The sequence below is a fragment of the Crinia signifera genome, chromosome 7, assembly GCF_055691185.1.
Source record: "Crinia signifera chromosome 7, ASM5569118v1, whole genome shotgun sequence".
In the NCBI taxonomy this organism is placed as follows: Eukaryota; Metazoa; Chordata; class Amphibia; order Anura; family Myobatrachidae; genus Crinia; species Crinia signifera.
In genome coordinates, this window is record NC_139223.1 from 105,238,217 (window position 1) to 105,254,428 (window position 16,212).

General features: G+C 44.8%; 1 protein-coding gene across 1 annotated transcript in view; it reads left to right on the forward strand.

Annotated features, from left to right (window-relative positions):
- PFKL (phosphofructokinase, liver type) overlaps positions 1–16,212 on the forward strand; it is a 160,604-nt gene that overhangs the window by 69,624 nt on the left and 74,768 nt on the right. Inside the window, exons 11-13 of the mRNA XM_083153592.1 lie at positions 2,681–2,827; positions 3,761–3,831; positions 13,907–13,994. Coding sequence (XP_083009718.1) covers positions 2,681–2,827; positions 3,761–3,831; positions 13,907–13,994 — 306 coding nt within the window. The remainder of the gene's footprint in view (positions 1–2,680; positions 2,828–3,760; positions 3,832–13,906; positions 13,995–16,212) is intronic.

Sequence of the window (16,212 nt, forward strand, 5' to 3'; positions counted from 1 at the left end):
GCTGCTTCTCTTGTTGTATCCGCTGCAAGGGGCCTAGTTTTTAAACTGCCATTCTATCTGTCACTGTAGTGCCACTGCTAGATGTGCCGGTGTTTGTGCAGCTCACTTGTGTCACTTTTTCTGATCTTTTGTTGTTTGTCCTCCACGTGCATCAATACGCAGCACCCCTGGGCTTATACAACAGATAGAGCAACTCTTTTTTGTGTGTGTGTGTGTGTGTGTGTGTGTGTGTCCAAAAAAAAAAACAATTATTTGAGCCACAGTTGGCAGACTCTGTTGCTGAAATGGTTTGTTAAACTCTGCATGTCCTTTTAACACAACATAAGGCTGGGTGGGAGGACCCAAGGACAATTCAATCATGCACCTGTTTTCTTTGCTTTATGTGCTCTCTGGAGCATTTTTTGGCACAATTTTTCAAACTGCCATCCTGTCTGTTGCACGTATTTGTGGCACCCACTTGTGTCACTTAGCATAGTCATCCAGCTACCTCGTGCAACCTTTTGGCCTAAAAACAGCATTGTGAGGTGTTCAGGATAGACTGGAAATGAGTGGAAATTAATGTTATTGAGGTTAATAATAGCGTAGGAGCAAAAAAAAAAAAAAGCCCCAAATTCTGTGATTTTAGCAGTTTTTATGGTTTTGGAAAAAAAAATCTAGATCCAAAACACGAAGCACAAAATACAAACCACGAAAAGGGTGGTGTTTTTGGAACAGATCCAGATCCAAAACACAGCCAACGATAAAGACACAAAACTGGAAACTCGAAAATGTGCCCAGTGCACACCCCTACTTTAAACTGCTACTGAATAATATATAGTGTAGATAAAGCAAAGTGAGGCTTGTAAACTGAACATTTCTTAGATCTAACACTTTCAATAGTGGCAGAATTGTATGAGTATCTTAAGGTAATATAATTAGCGTAATTAGGTAGTCCATTTAAGGCTCCAGCTGTACATAGCAGTCAAAGTCCAAGTTGCCACAGTACAGGTTGGAAATTGGTTTACCTTTACAGTTAAATATATATCTACATGCCATTGTGGTGAAAAAGTTAAGGGGTGTAAACACGGGGATATTTTGACTAATGGACAATTTTGACTAAGCAATTTTGGGAGAGATTTTGGCTAAGCGATTTTGTCTAAGCAATGATAGTCTATGATCTAGTCAAAATTTTCTTGCCTGTACAGTCAATCAATGCTAAGCAATTTCTGCTAGACAATATTGACTAAGCAGGAGAAAAATAGGGAGATTTTGGCTAATCTTCTAGGAGATTTTGCCTATCTAGTCAAAATCTCCTGTTAAACGTTCTCCGTGTGTACACCCCTTTAGTTTCCATGAATAGGATAAGTCTTTAACCACTTGCCTGGCATGGTTGCAACCTGTGCCACCATAAAAGATCATGTGTTATCTGATTGTAAAGGATGTGAGCAGTCCAATACATACAGTAGCATATGTAATAGTGCCTGAGTTCACCAGGACATATGAGATGCCAACCGTTCAAGTTCAACCGCATCCTACACCTCTGGTGACCTGGACACTATCCATATGCCCCACAGTGTGGGCGGGTTCCGGTTTGTAGCCTTCCAGCAGCCATCACTCACAAAAGAACCACCTGGCCCCTCTGTCTCCATGCACCCTCCCTTATTGTCTGCTGTTTGGTCAACATAGCAGGACCCACAATGGAGCAGCCGCACAGGAAGAATAATTTAAACCACCACTTCCCTTGTTTACTTGGTGACTGCTAAGATGAGCAGATACTTGGGGATTTAAAAGTTCAATGGTCACAATGTCTTCCAATGTTCTGGATGTCCAATGGGAGCAGATGTTGTTTTTTTTTTTTTTTTTTTTTTCAAAGTTGTTTTTATTGCCAAGAATGAAATACAATAATAAAACATTTCGTTAAACAGTATTGCAAACATTTTTAATTTTCACTTCCTTCACATTTGGTGATCAGATGTTTTAAAAATAAAATCATGTTGAATAAGTTTAAATATATGTTCTTCACCTAATTCACTCATTAAAAAAACAGACCATTTCTGAAGGGGTTTTGGGAGAAAAAAAGTCAGTTAAGCAGTCTGCCATTGCTAGCAGTGCAGACAGGATCGAGGCATGGACACACTGAGGGAGGTGGTGCAAGTAGTGTAGTGGTATACCACAGGCTATGTCTTTTTGTAATTGAGCTGTTAATCTTGGCACTGGAATGGAACATGGAGGGCAGACAAATAGACCACTGGGTGCAAGAGCAGTCACCAGAACAGGACAGAAGCAGTTGGTTTGTCAGGAGACCTTTATGAGCACTTGGAGATCAAAGGGAAGAATGACCATAATTCCTTTATCAGCGACAGCAGAGGAGATTGCAGGTGCAGTATGTGCTCCTGTGACTTGCAGCTACACTTTTTCTTAGTGAGTTTTCACAGTTGGCTTCACCGAGGGCAATAAATGGTCAGACAGACTGGTGGCCCAAACTTTAAGCATATAATATTTTATTATGTTGGTCCCATAAACTAATAATTACAGGAAGGGCCATTGTATACCCCCAATCTAAAGAACTATTAGTTAATGTTTGTTGAAGTGTTTGGATTTCCTAGCTGATTTACTTTCAGTACGTTTCTTTGCGGTAAATAATTGCGGTAAATAAATAAACATAATTGCGGTGGCATTCTTTTTTCCCCCTTAATTGCAGAGTAACTTCAGTTTGGCAGTTCTGAATGTTGGTGCCCCAGCCGCTGGAATGAACGCTGCGGTTCGATCTGCTGTGCGAATTGGAATTTCTCAGGGTCATAAGATTTACATAGTAAATGATGGATTTGAAGGACTGTCAAACGGACAGGTAAAACTGGACACCCTTAATCTGAGCAATGCTTCGCTAAACATTTAACAATTTCTCAATAATATGTGGTAATTCACAAACTGTTTGTAATTAAGTTGCATTTATATTTTGAGTATGGACAGCAATTGTCTACAGCTCTTTTGTTCTAATAATCAATGAAAAAATAACTGCTTAAGTATATTCTGGAATGAGAATGTAAATTTTTGCCCCTAAATATTTACATAATCTGTTGATGAATTTGCAAATATTTTGTGGTGATCTGGTTGTTTCTATTTGGGTTTATAGTCGGTCAGACTGATGCATTGCTAAAGGTGGTAAGGAAGGACCTAGATATTTTGTTTATATTAATGCCAATCACTAAATGAGGGAGAGATCATCAAAATTATCTCAGAGAATTTCCTACTGTATATATAGAAGATTATTCTTTTTTCTAATACTAACTTTCCTCTACAACAGGCATGTCCAAACTTTGGCCCTCCAGCTGTTGTGAAACTACAAGTCCCATTATGCCTTACCACAGTTTTGCTATTAGGGAATGCTAGAACTATGGCAAGGCATGCTGGGGTGTGTAGTTTCACAACAGCTGGAAGGGCCTGTCTTTAACAACATAGTTTGGACATGTCTTTCTTGTAGAGCAGGCAACAGGGGCTTAACTAAGGTATGTGATTGCAAAGTTAACGAAACAATAGGATTTTTGGTACTTATGTAATATCTGGACTCCCGTTTTTCTTATGAGACCGCGTCCCCTCGCAGGGCTCGCTGCGCTCACCACGCTTCGGGCACAGTGGCTCGCTGCGCTCGCCACACTATATAAAATCAACTCCATGCGTAGTTGGATAGTAGGGGTATGAAAAAATGGGGTGCATATATATCTTTATTGTATGTTTATTTGGGTTATTGGTATATTTCTGTACTTTCATTTACCTTTTTTAGATTAAAGAAGTAAGTTGGCATGATGTTGCTGGTTGGCTGGGGCGTGGTGGTTCAATGCTAGGTACAAAAAGGTACGTATGAGTAAATGAAATGTATTTTTCATAAGTATATCAGCCTATTAAGATATTTAAGGGTATATTCATGTCGTGTCAGATCCATTCTGACATTCTTTTGCTGGAATGGATCAGACAATACCTATTAATGCAGCAGCCAAATACGAATGTTTGATTTGGCCGCTGATTGATGCTCATCCGGCTGGACCCGGGTGAGCACGGAATCGGTACATCTGTCAGACCAGACTTAGGTCTACAGTCATTAGTTCGGCCCCGGAAGGTCGACTGGCCCCAAGGTCGACATGGGTTAAAGGTCAACATGAGTCAAGGCCGACATGGACCAAGGTCGACATGGGTTTAGGTCGACAGTCATTAGGTCGACATGAGTTTTTCATGTTTTTCCCCCGAATGTCGACACAGTCGACATGGACACAGTTGGAGTTGAACCACAGCCCCTCGCTTCACTTGCAATGCTTCGGGCACGGTGCCTCACTACGCTCGGCACACTATTTTATTCTCCCACCACGCCCTAGTGGATTGTAGGGCATGAAATACCGCCTGTCGGCACATGTCGGCTCAAAAACTGAAAAACTCATATCGACCTAATGACTGTTGACCTAAACCCATGTCGACCTTTAACCCTGTCGACCTTGGGGCCAGTCGACCTTCCGGGGTCGACCTAATTACTGTAGACCTAAGTCTGGTCTGACAGATGACCGTTTCCCGTGAGCATGTCGGGAGAAGGTGGCAGGAGCCGGGACAGCACCAGGTGACCTGCTCTCACCTGGCCCGAGATGGGTAAGTGATGCGGGAGGTGGCGAAAGGCATCGGGTGAGCTGCTGCTCACCCAGTGCCATCCTCCCTGCCTCAATGCAACTTTTTTTAGTCAGATTGAGATGATTGGAAACAGGGCCAACACCTGTTGGATTTGGCCCCCATTTCTGACAAAAGCAGGTAGATTGGCATTTATTCTGCCAATCCACCTGGTTCCTGACCGGTGGGAACATTCCGACATGTTGGAAAAAAGCTGCTAAAATTTGATACTGTAGGTCGGAACCCCTTGCAACCTATTCTAGTCAGAAACTGCAGTCTTTTCTCCAAGACAGCAGTTCTGACTGGCATTTAATATAGCCCCTAATAAAACAGTGTAAATTCCACATGTATAGTTTCTACTAATTATATATATATATATATATATATATATATATATATATATATATATATATATATATATATATATATATATATACACACACAAAATGTAGATCCAGACTGCGCACAGCCAAAGTTTCAAAGAGTAGAAGTGCGTCCTTTAATCCGGATGTACGCAGCTTTCTCCAAACAAAGCCAGACTTTAGCTTTAGGTATCCCAATCCCATGTAGAAAGAAATTAGAGAAAAAGCGCAAGTATGAGCAAAGAGTAAAACAAATTTTACTAAAAAGTGCAGGCTCACATACATCATAGAAAACGGCAAACAGCTTGCCACAGTGGTATCCAACACGGTGCACTAACGACTTGAATAGCCGGAACCAGCCTTTTCGCCGCCGCCGCCGAGGCCTCCGTGGATAGGAACTTCAAAAGCACAGCATTGTAGGTTTAGGCCACGCCCAACACGTTTCGTCATCTAGGGACTTCGTCAGGGGGTATCAAGCTTCAAAAAGTGATAAAATGGAGAGTGATAAACAGTCAACCAATCTGCTCCAATCGCTCATGCTACAGGCTGGGTTCGAAAAATGACAGGTTGGAGCTGATTGGCTGGCTGTTTATCACTCTCCATTTTATCACTTTTTGAAGCTTGATACATCTGGCCCTTAGTTGTTTGTCATCCTTATATTCTATTATAGTATTTTATTTTGCCCCTGACTGTGCCATGTCCTCTCGCCTATTATCATACCATTCAGTTGTGATATTTTATTGATTACAGCAGATCCCCATACATACATATATATACAGGATACAAATAAGCGGCACTCAGAGACTCAAGTACAGGTGAAGAGGTGGAAGTTTTATTCCATGTGCCCAAAAGAAAACGTTTCGGAGCTCGGGGGCCCCGTCGTCAGTTGTGCTTCCCTGAACTGACGACGGGGCCCCCGAGCTCCGAAACGTTTTCTTTTGGGCACATGGAATAAAACTTCCACCTCTTCACCTGTACTTGAGTCTCCGAGTGCCGCTTATTTGTATCCTGTATATATATATATATATATATATATATATATACTGTATATTTTTTTGCATTAAAGTTTTTATTGAAAGTAGTAAACAAAGGCACATTGGTTACAGATTAGCAGATGCGTACGACTCTTATTGATACGGCGTTACTATGTTGATTTATATATAATAATCGCTGGCAGGTCACAGAGAATTTCATCTGGAGTATACTCTTGACCACCAGTGCCGTTGTCTTGTGGTGTCCCACAGGGTTCTATACTACCTCCCATGCTTTTTGCAGTATACATGCTTCCACTTGGCGGCATAATCAGACGTCATGGCCTGGTCTACCACTGCTATGCAGATGATAACCAACTGTACCTGTCCTTTGCTGCAGGCACCAATAACACAATAACAACCTTAAATGGCTGCCTAGCTGAGCTCCAGGAGTGGATGAGTGCCAACAGAAGTCCTGATGATAAATCACAGGACAAGACGGCAGCATAGCCAACTGACAAAACTCTGATCATGTGCGGAATCTTGTTGTTGTGCTGGATAATGGCCTGACACTTAAACATCAGGTGTCAGCCACAATCAAATCCTCATTCTTTCATCTGAGAAACATAGCCAGAATCAAGCACTTAATTCCCTCAGAAGACCTGCCTAAAGTCATACATGCATTTATATCATCACGACTAGACTACTGCAATGCTCTCTACATGGGTCTAAAATTTCAGCTGGTACAAAATGCAGCCGCCAGACTATTAACTAACCAGTCCCGCTCCTGCCACATAACTCCCATTCTCTATGCACTTCACTGGCTACCTGTAAAACGGCAAATTGTTTTCAAGATTGGCTTACTCACTTTCAAGGCTCTACATGACCAGAGGCCAAGGTACCTGCAGCAGCTTCTGATTCCCTACTGTCCTACTCGATTACTACGATCCACTGAAGGACTACTAACAGTACCCAGAATTTCCCTGAATTCATCCGGGGGTTGAGCTTTGAACTTTGTTGCTCCAACTCTATGGAACTCTCTTCCTCGCACAGTGCGAGAAGTCCCCACTGTAGAATCCTTTAAAAATAGACTAACGATGTACTTATTTACTCAAGCATTTCACTGACATCCACTGTTAAGCTTATTTTGTATTTCGAGCTGTAAAGACAATGGTACAGCACTTTGAGTCATATTGTAAGAAAAGCGCTATATAAATATAATTGGGGCAGATGCTTTAACGAGATAAATCCAAGGGTGATAAGGAGAGATAAACATCCAGCCAATCACCTGCTAACTGCCATGTTACAGGCTGTGTTTGAAAAAATAAATCAAACAGGGGGAGGGTGAGTCTGCACACTACTTTATTGATTTCCTGTATTTTTGGAAATTTTGGTCCACCTTTTCTACTTTAGTTGGTGGGGGTGCTATCTTTAAACAACCTATGTATCAGGAGGTTTAAGAAAGAGGCAAAAAAGGGGTTGCAGGGGTAGATGCACACCAAAATGGTACAAAACATTTTTTTGTAACAAAAAGAAGAAATTTTGTACTTTATAAAGAATTTTTCTTAAAAATGGCCCTTGCGTTTTTCTTTTATTATTTGAAACTCAGGGTCATGAAGCATTTTTAGACATGGTGAAATAGAGATTAAAAATACAAACAATCACTAACAACATACATAGTGTATACAGAATATTAGTGGTGAAAAATTGTGAAGAAAATAGTATTTTAAAATGTGGGGGGAAATGTAATAGGATGAGAGATTCAGAAAGTGAGAGATTTGGTAAGAAATCTCCAGTTTTTTTAAAGTGGCAATCATTTACACTGCAAAGCCAGTTTGATTTGGAAGTGTCAATGATTGCCGGTTTAAAAAAACTGGAGATTTCTTACCAAATCTCTCACTTTCTGAATCTCTCATCCTATTACATTTCACCCGTGGAGTCCTGCTTATCCGTATTCTGGGATTGACTTCTATGAGGAAATCTCTGGTTTTTGCATATATAACTAGGGTTGTATTGCCCTTGTGCAACTCTGTTAATTTCTGACACAGTGCCCAGTTTTACACTCAATGGGGGGGTATAGGTTAATATGCTATTTTGTAGCTATATTTCATTATATAATTTTTAGCCTTTTCTTGGCCCTTAGGGCTGGGAGGTTCCCTATATCTGGAGGGATATGCGTGGTATGGTGTTAGTGTAGCAGGCACAATTGATATTCTTAGAACTGCACCTGCTACTATCACATATGATATTCAAGTACTATGTATCCCTTTATATTGAGATTACCTGGTGGTATTTATTTGCAGAGCTACAATATGGATACAATGTATTTGATGCTCCTGTGTTAGGTGATTAGGATGTTACTATATCACCTGGCTGCCCAGGGAGAGTGGGATATACTCTCTGCTCTAATAGCTGTAATGATATTTTTCAGCTACTGCAGCATGTTTTGCTCCAAATGTTCCTAGGGTAATAGTTGGGAGGTAATACCTCTCTGCTATTACCACCACTGTCCCTCTGTCCCTCCTTTTGACAAACAGATACTTATTAGCAATATGAGGCTTGTACCCCTATCTGTTGTTTTTCTAAGTCCCTAGGACATGCCCCCTCACATCAATCACATATACATTAACAATATCAGACATTTCAATTAAAGTACGGCATTAGTCAGGGCTCCACAGAGTCTGACATGTGTTTCCCCTGTCTAAAACAGGCTTTATCAAGCCCTTGATAAAGCCTGTTTTAGACAGGGGAAACACATGTCGGACTCTGTGGAGCCCTGACTAATGCCGTACTTTAATTGAAATGTCTGATATTGTTGTGTCTAATGTCTAATGCTTGTGTCAACCTAATGACCCTATCGAACCTTCAGTCATGTAGCATGCATGTCGACCTAATGCTTCTAGACCTAGTTACCATATCCCGTATCCTGTTTCCCTGGACTCTACTCTAATTATCTCTTGTCCTTGCCCAGGGCCTCAGCTTTAATGTCTTTATTTGTCTGTGCTCTTACCTAGCTTCTTTGCTGTGTGTACTTGCCTCTTGATGACAGCTCTCAGTCCTTGCACATTACCTGCTGCTTTGAACAGCCACTGCCTACCTCTACAGCCAATCTGCTACAACTTGTTGGTAGTCCATGTATATACTGCAGATATAAAGTATCTTATGTGGAACATGTTGTACCACCTCAAATAGGATTTGTCCTTCTCTCTGTAAGTGACTGGACGTCGCCTTGCTGGAGGCCTCTGCAGTTACCCGAAACTGATTGTCGGTCATAGCTGGCAGTTTCGGTCATGCCAATGTGTCTATCTGTGATAGACGGACACTTTGGATTATTATGTTATATTATTTTATAAATAATAATTCTTAAGCTGTGTACACACTGTACGATTCAGGCTAATTGCCTGTCACAAACTTGGGGTGCACTACCACTCGGGGATTGGCTAGACCTGACACAGGGGCGCGGAGTCTAACCGTGCCGGGGGTTTTCTGCCAGTGACCCCTCCAAGCGGGATATGGGCTTTTGCGGCACCCGACACGTCGGTCGCGGCCCCCTGGTCAGGTTCCCCGTATGAGTGGCGGTAGCTTGTGAAATATGGAAGCGTGGTTGTCTAGCCGAGTTGGTATCCGTGCGGGCAAGTAGGAACACAAGGGAAAGGCAAAGGAGTATCCAAGGACAGGCCGGGTCATACACTGGAAGGCACAGGATGCGGTACACAGGGAGCAGGCAGGAGGATGGTCGCAGAACAAGCCAAGGTCATACACAGGAATCACTGGACACGGTACCAAAGGATCAGGCAGGAGAATAGTCAGGAAACAAGCCGGGGTCAAATACAATAATCAGAAGTCTGGAATAGTACAAGGCACTGGAACGCTGGAGCTGGTGTGAACCTATACTCTGGCAGCTTCTGTCTCCCAGAGGCTGCCCTTTATAGGAAGCACAGGGAACCCACAGGTGGACTAATCAATGGGCTGAGCATGCTCAGTTTACACTGAACTCTCCTGCAGGAGAGTTACCCATGTGTAACTAATTAGCTGAGCTCAGATCTCACAGCACAGTTCAGCTATACAGAGATTGTCAGCAGCAAGGACTCCTCCAGGTGCTGTAATTAGCAAAGCTCAGGCCACACAGAACTTTGCAGCATGGAGCAGGCTGAACAGACAGGAGAAGCCACAAACCAGGTAAGAAACAATACAATAACTGAATGTTGTGACATTACCCTCCCCTCTAGGGGTGGGCTCCGAACACCCCACATGGATACTTTCAAGGTCGCCTGTGGTGCTTCTTCTTTTTCTTAGAAGAACACTTAGATCCCTTCAAGGCTGGTGACGCCTCTGGCTCTTCAAAGTGGGCTCTGGCCAACACTAGACCACCCAAAAAAGGAGCAGCATCGTGTTCAGAATCATAATCTGAGTTGGAGTCTAGTTCTGGGGTGCAAATCAAAGATTTTTTAGCGGATGATTCTTTGAGACCATGAAGTGCTAAAGAGCCGACACGGATGCCCCTAACTATTGAGTTCTTCGATTCAGATCTTGGCAAAAATTTTTTTTCAGAAGCTCTAGTACTCTCGGTATGCCGTCTAGATGACCCATGGTTTTGAAGAGGCATAGGCAGACTTTTAGCCAGGGAGGATGAAGGAGTCTTAGATTCAAATTTCTCGATCACAGCCCTGGAGAATGATATCAGATCTTGCAGTCGAGGATCATTGGCTTCAACAAGTGGATTGACCCATTTTAGTGCTTCTCCCCGGAAGGATAAGATCATAAATCTTACAATATTTGCCAAATTGACTCTGGAAGATGGATCATGATTCATGGCATCTAAGTAGTGATCCGCTAAAGCCTGGTAATGGGCAAGGTTCCCATCAAAACAAATATCTTCAGAAGACTCTTCAGCTGGCTTTTGTGTACTAGCCAACCCTGGTGGGACCTTAGACACAATGGATGTCTCTTGAACTTGAGGCACTGCTGACGCCTTATGGATGTCCAGTACAGTAGACATCGGTACTCTAGAAATTTTTTCTTGGCTGACATGTTTAGGCCCAGGGGTCATGGAAGCAGACCTGGAGACCGCAGAGGTAATGGAGACAGGCCCGGAGGCAACGGATGCACACCTGGAGACCATGGAGGTAGGCCCGGAGGCCGCGGAGACTGGCCCGGAGGCCGCGGAGGCTGGCCCGGAGGCCGCGGAGGCTGGCCCGGAGGCCGCGGAGACTGGCCCGGAGGCCGCGGAGACTGGCCCGGAGGCCGCGGAGACTGGCCCGGAGGCCGCGGAGACTGGCCCGGAGGCCGCGGAGACTGGCCCGGAGGCCGCGGAGACTGGCCCGGAGGCCGCGGAGACTGGCCCGGAGGCCGCGGAGACTGGCCCGGAGGCCGCGGAGACTGGCCCGGAGGCCGCGGAGACAGGCCCGGAGGCCACGGAGACAGGCCCGGAGGCCACGGAGACAGGCCCGGAGGCCACGGAGACAAGCCCGGAGGCCATGGAAGTGGACCTGGAGACCACAGAGACTGGCCCGGAGGCCACGACACACAAGTCCTCATGCCCGGAGGCAAGGGCAGGTGGGTCCTCATGCCCGGAGGCAAGGGCAGATGGGTCCTCATGCCCGGAGGCAAGGGCAGATGGATCTCCACCAGGAGTGACAGACCTGGAACCCCCACCTGGGGTGACGGACTCGGAACCCCCACCTGGGGTGACGGACTCGGAACCCCCACCTGGGGTGACGGACTCGGAACCCCCACCTGGGGTGACGGACTCGGAACCCCCACCTGGGGTGACGGACTCGGAACCCCCACCTGGGGCGACGGACTCGGAACCCCCACCTGGGGGCGACGGACTCGGAACCCCCTTCTGGGGCGATTGACTCGGAACCCCCTTCTGGGGCGATTGACTCGGAACCCCCTTCTGGGGCGATTGACTCGGAACCCCCTTCTGGGGCTTGTGACCATGAACTCCCTCCTGGGGCTGGATGGACAGGACCCCCTCCTGGGGTTGGACTGATGGGACCCCCTCCTGGGGTTGGACACCCGGACTCCCCTCTCGGAACTTGACACTCGGGTTTGCTTCTTGCGGCTTGACCGAAAATGTACTGCTTTTAGGTAAAAAGATTTTAGTTCTTGGACCCCAGTGATAGCCTTGAAACTCTTCCTGAGCGGGCACAGAAGCAACAACCTTATTCCTGGCCTCTCGGAGGGAGCATTCCCCAATCAAATGGTCCTGGTCTCCACAATAAAAACATAAATTTAAGGACCTGCGTCGCTGGCGTTCCTCATCTGACAACTGGGGACGAGGCCGACTCACGTACTTGTCCTTAAAGGGCACAGATGTATCTGCCAATGGGGGACCCGGAGTGGAATCTGAGGGTCTCGCAGGCACCAAGCCCACAGTAGACTCGCCGAGCAGTTTGGTGACAAGGGTGAGGACGTTAGACAGCAGCTCCTGTAACTGCTGTATTAGCAGGCGAGGCACCCTAATGGACTCCGGATCCATAATCACTGGTGTTGGAGAGGGTGGAGCGAGGTCCAATTGCTGCTGCAGAGTCTGCAAGCTTTGCATAATCAGAGCTTGGTACTGTCCTTGCTTGTCAACCCGGACCAGCAGGTGTTCCAGGAGTTCTTTATGAGACATGCCACTAACAGCATCCATATTCCAGTTGGGCCAGAGTATTCTGTCACAAACTTGGGGTGCACTACCACTCGGGGATTGGCTAGACCTGACACAGGGGCGCGGAGTCTAACCGTGCCGGGGGTTTTCTGCCAGTGACCCCTCCAAGCGGGATATGGGCTTTTGCGGCACCCGACACGTCGGTCGCGGCCCCCTGGTCAGGTTCCCCGTATGAGTGGCGGTAGCTTGTGAAATATGGAAGCGTGGTTGTCTAGCCGAGTTGGTATCAGTGCGGGCAAGTAGGAACACAAGGGAAAGGCAAAGGAGTATCCAAGGACAGGCCGGGTCATACACTGGAAGGCACAGGATGCGGTACACAGGGAGCAGGCAGGAGGATGGTCGCAGAACAAGCCAAGGTCATACACAGGAATCACTGGACACGGTACCAAAGGATCAGGCAGGAGAATAGTCAGGAAACAAGCCGGGGTCAAATACAATAATCAGAAGTCTGGAATAGTACAAGGCACTGGAACGCTGGAGCTGGTGTGAACCTATACTCTGGCAGCTTCTGTCTCCCAGAGGCTGCCCTTTATAGGAAGCACAGGGAACCCACAGGTGGACTAATCAATGGGCTGAGCATGCTCAGTTTACACTGAACTCTCCTGCAGGAGAGTTACCCATGTGTAACTAATTAGCTGAGCTCAGATCTCACAGCACAGTTCAGCTATACAGAGATTGTCAGCAGCAAGGACTCCTCCAGGTGCTGTAATTAGCAAAGCTCAGGCCACACAGAACTTTGCAGCATGGAGCAGGCTGAACAGACAGGAGAAGCCACAAACCAGGTAAGAAACAATACAATAACTGAATGTTGTGACATTGCCATTTTTGACTATCCTATTTCGATTCTAATTTTATTATGCGATTTTAACTATCTTGCTGTTTGGCCCTAGGCAAAATACATTCTAAGGCGACATAGTCAAAATAGACTTTCTTGCACAGTCTATTTTCCCTTGCGACACAAACGTTATGGGGCCGTGTATACACTGCAATTTTTACTAATTTACTATCCTATTTCTTTCCTATTTTGACTATATAGTCAACATTGCAGCCAAAACCATTTGTACACACCATTATTAATGCTGCCCATTTGCCAGTAATAAACTAGTGAAAGCTGCATAATGTGTGAGAGAAGTAGGTAGTGTATGAAATAAAGTATATAATATGGTTTGGAATCTAGAAATAAATGCCCTTATTTTCCACAAAAGCTTTGTGTTTACTAGCCATGTTTGTATTTGTTACTAGAAACTTAGATATTTGATTTGACTTTTGTTTCTAACATTACTTTTAAGAACAATTCCAAAGACTTGTATGCTGAAGATTGTGGAAAACATTAGAAAATACAACATCCATGCCCTATTGGTTATTGGTGGATTTGAGGTAAATCTAAATATTAATCATCTATACAGCTTCTATGTACAGGGTAAACCCTAATGCACACATAATGTGTACACTTATCCTACAGTATGTGCCTGAATTACTGTAACAGTAGTTTGCAAAACCATCAACTACTTCTTGTTATGTTTCTAATCTAATAAAAAGCAAAAATCACCTTCAGTGGTAGAGGAAGATTTGAAAATGAAGAACTTGCTTGGACTGTAATAAGAAACCAGGTTTTGTTATGTACACTTAGCTTACATGATGAATATTTATTTTAAAACTCTTCACTGGTATTATTATTCTTATATAGCGCACACATATTCCGCAGCGCTTTACAGAGAATACTAAAACATTCACATCAGTCCCTGCCACAGTGGAGCTTGCAATCTATATTCCCTACCACATGTACACGCACACGCATTCATTCTAGGGTTAATTTTTGTTGGGAGTCAATTAACCTACCAGTAAATTTTTGGTATGTGGGAGGAAACCGGAGTACCCGGAGGAAACCCACGCAAGTACGGGGAGAATATACAGACTTTTATTGAGGAAGTTGCCAATGATTTTGCTGTATTCACAGGCACATTGCAGAGACCAACAGCATCTCAAGATGGGTATTGTCTTTCAATTCTCTGTTTATATAGAGAAAGGGCCACCTAATTCTGTCCATAATAAGCCTAGATGGCAGATGAGCTGTGCCCTGAAACACAGTACACTGACTGGCGACTCTCAAATATTTTGTTGGGAATGAGCTGCCCCCTCCGTGTTCTGGCAACAAAGCCTGTTGGTGAAAACAAAGTCATACTGTACTTGCCTACTTTTGAAAACTAGTTGGTAGTAGAATTTTACACCACGCCCCATTGAGGGGGAGTGTCATGCTCTAAAGGATATGTCTAGTTCCATATATGAAGAGATTGTGAGAAGACATTGTGAATGTGGCACCTAGAATTATGTGTGTATAGCTATATCTGAAAACAATATTGCATATCCATGGATGTTAATCAATCAAAAAAGGTATTGGACCATTTTCCAATGTATCGGAAGTGTAGTGGAAAAGGACTGGAAATGCACATAGATTTAAGGCCTGCAATAGATTCATGTAAAGGGATAAGAAAAACTTGAGAAATGTAAATAATAATAATAAAAGTTTGCATTCAATCATATAACCCATTTAGGGCAGGATGTATTAATATGGATCGTTGGCCAGCCACCACGATGCCAGTGCATATGTACTAACATAGAACGGTGACGGAGACCCCCGCAAACCACAATATAGGTATCCGTCACCTTCTGGGCTCTGCGAAGTCCCTGGCATCACCTCCACCCCCCTGCAGCTGGAAGGACATCCCCGGCTGCAACATGCTTTTGGGGGAGGAGAAGCAGCATGGAGGGGAGGGGGGGGTGCAGACGCTGTGCAGCGGGCGGCGATAGAAGCCCATAGGCTTCTATAGGGTATTGCCACCTAATGGTGGCGATACCCTGCCTGCTGGAGACGGTGCGGCCAGGTTTTAGTAAATTTGAAAATGCTGAAAAAACTGGGTTTTACTGCATTTTTGTCATAGTATATACCTGAGGTCATTATACCCAGAAGTGCTTAGTGATCACATTTTTTAAGTAAATCAGCAGTTAAAATTTATTGAAGCGAAACACTTAAAAGTATACATTAGTCTTGACATGATGGGACTCCCAAGGTAAGCTGAGACTGTATCACATGAGAAATGTTAAGATAGACCAAATGTTAAGCAGCACATTGCCCTATAAACTGTTTTAAATAAGGACCATACTCTCTCCTCGCATCCAAGGTAAATTAAGTTCACTGATGTCACTGGATTTTCCCACAGTATCAGGAAGAGCCATTTGTGAGTATACACACAAGTGGCTTTTTGTGCTTTGGGCCGGTAAATGCATTTTTTTTAGGCAGGACCTAGTCCGGGCGTCTGGCTCCCGACGGCTGGGCAGAGTGACAGGGGGATCTGGGCAGCTGCAGCTGTGCAGTGAAGTCGGTGCCCGCCCTGTCTGTCTGGGTCTGGCCAGTGTGGAGCGTCCGGGCTGGGAGTCCAGCCATGTTGCCGCAGCCCGGTCAGAGGAGAAGGCAGTACAGAGGCTGAAGTACTCCTGGCCGCCTGCAGGGGTCGCACGGAGGCAGGCAGTAGCAAGGAGTGTGCAGTGTAGCCCTCATCATCTTCAGAAAGACGCCATGTTACTGAAGCCTGCCAAT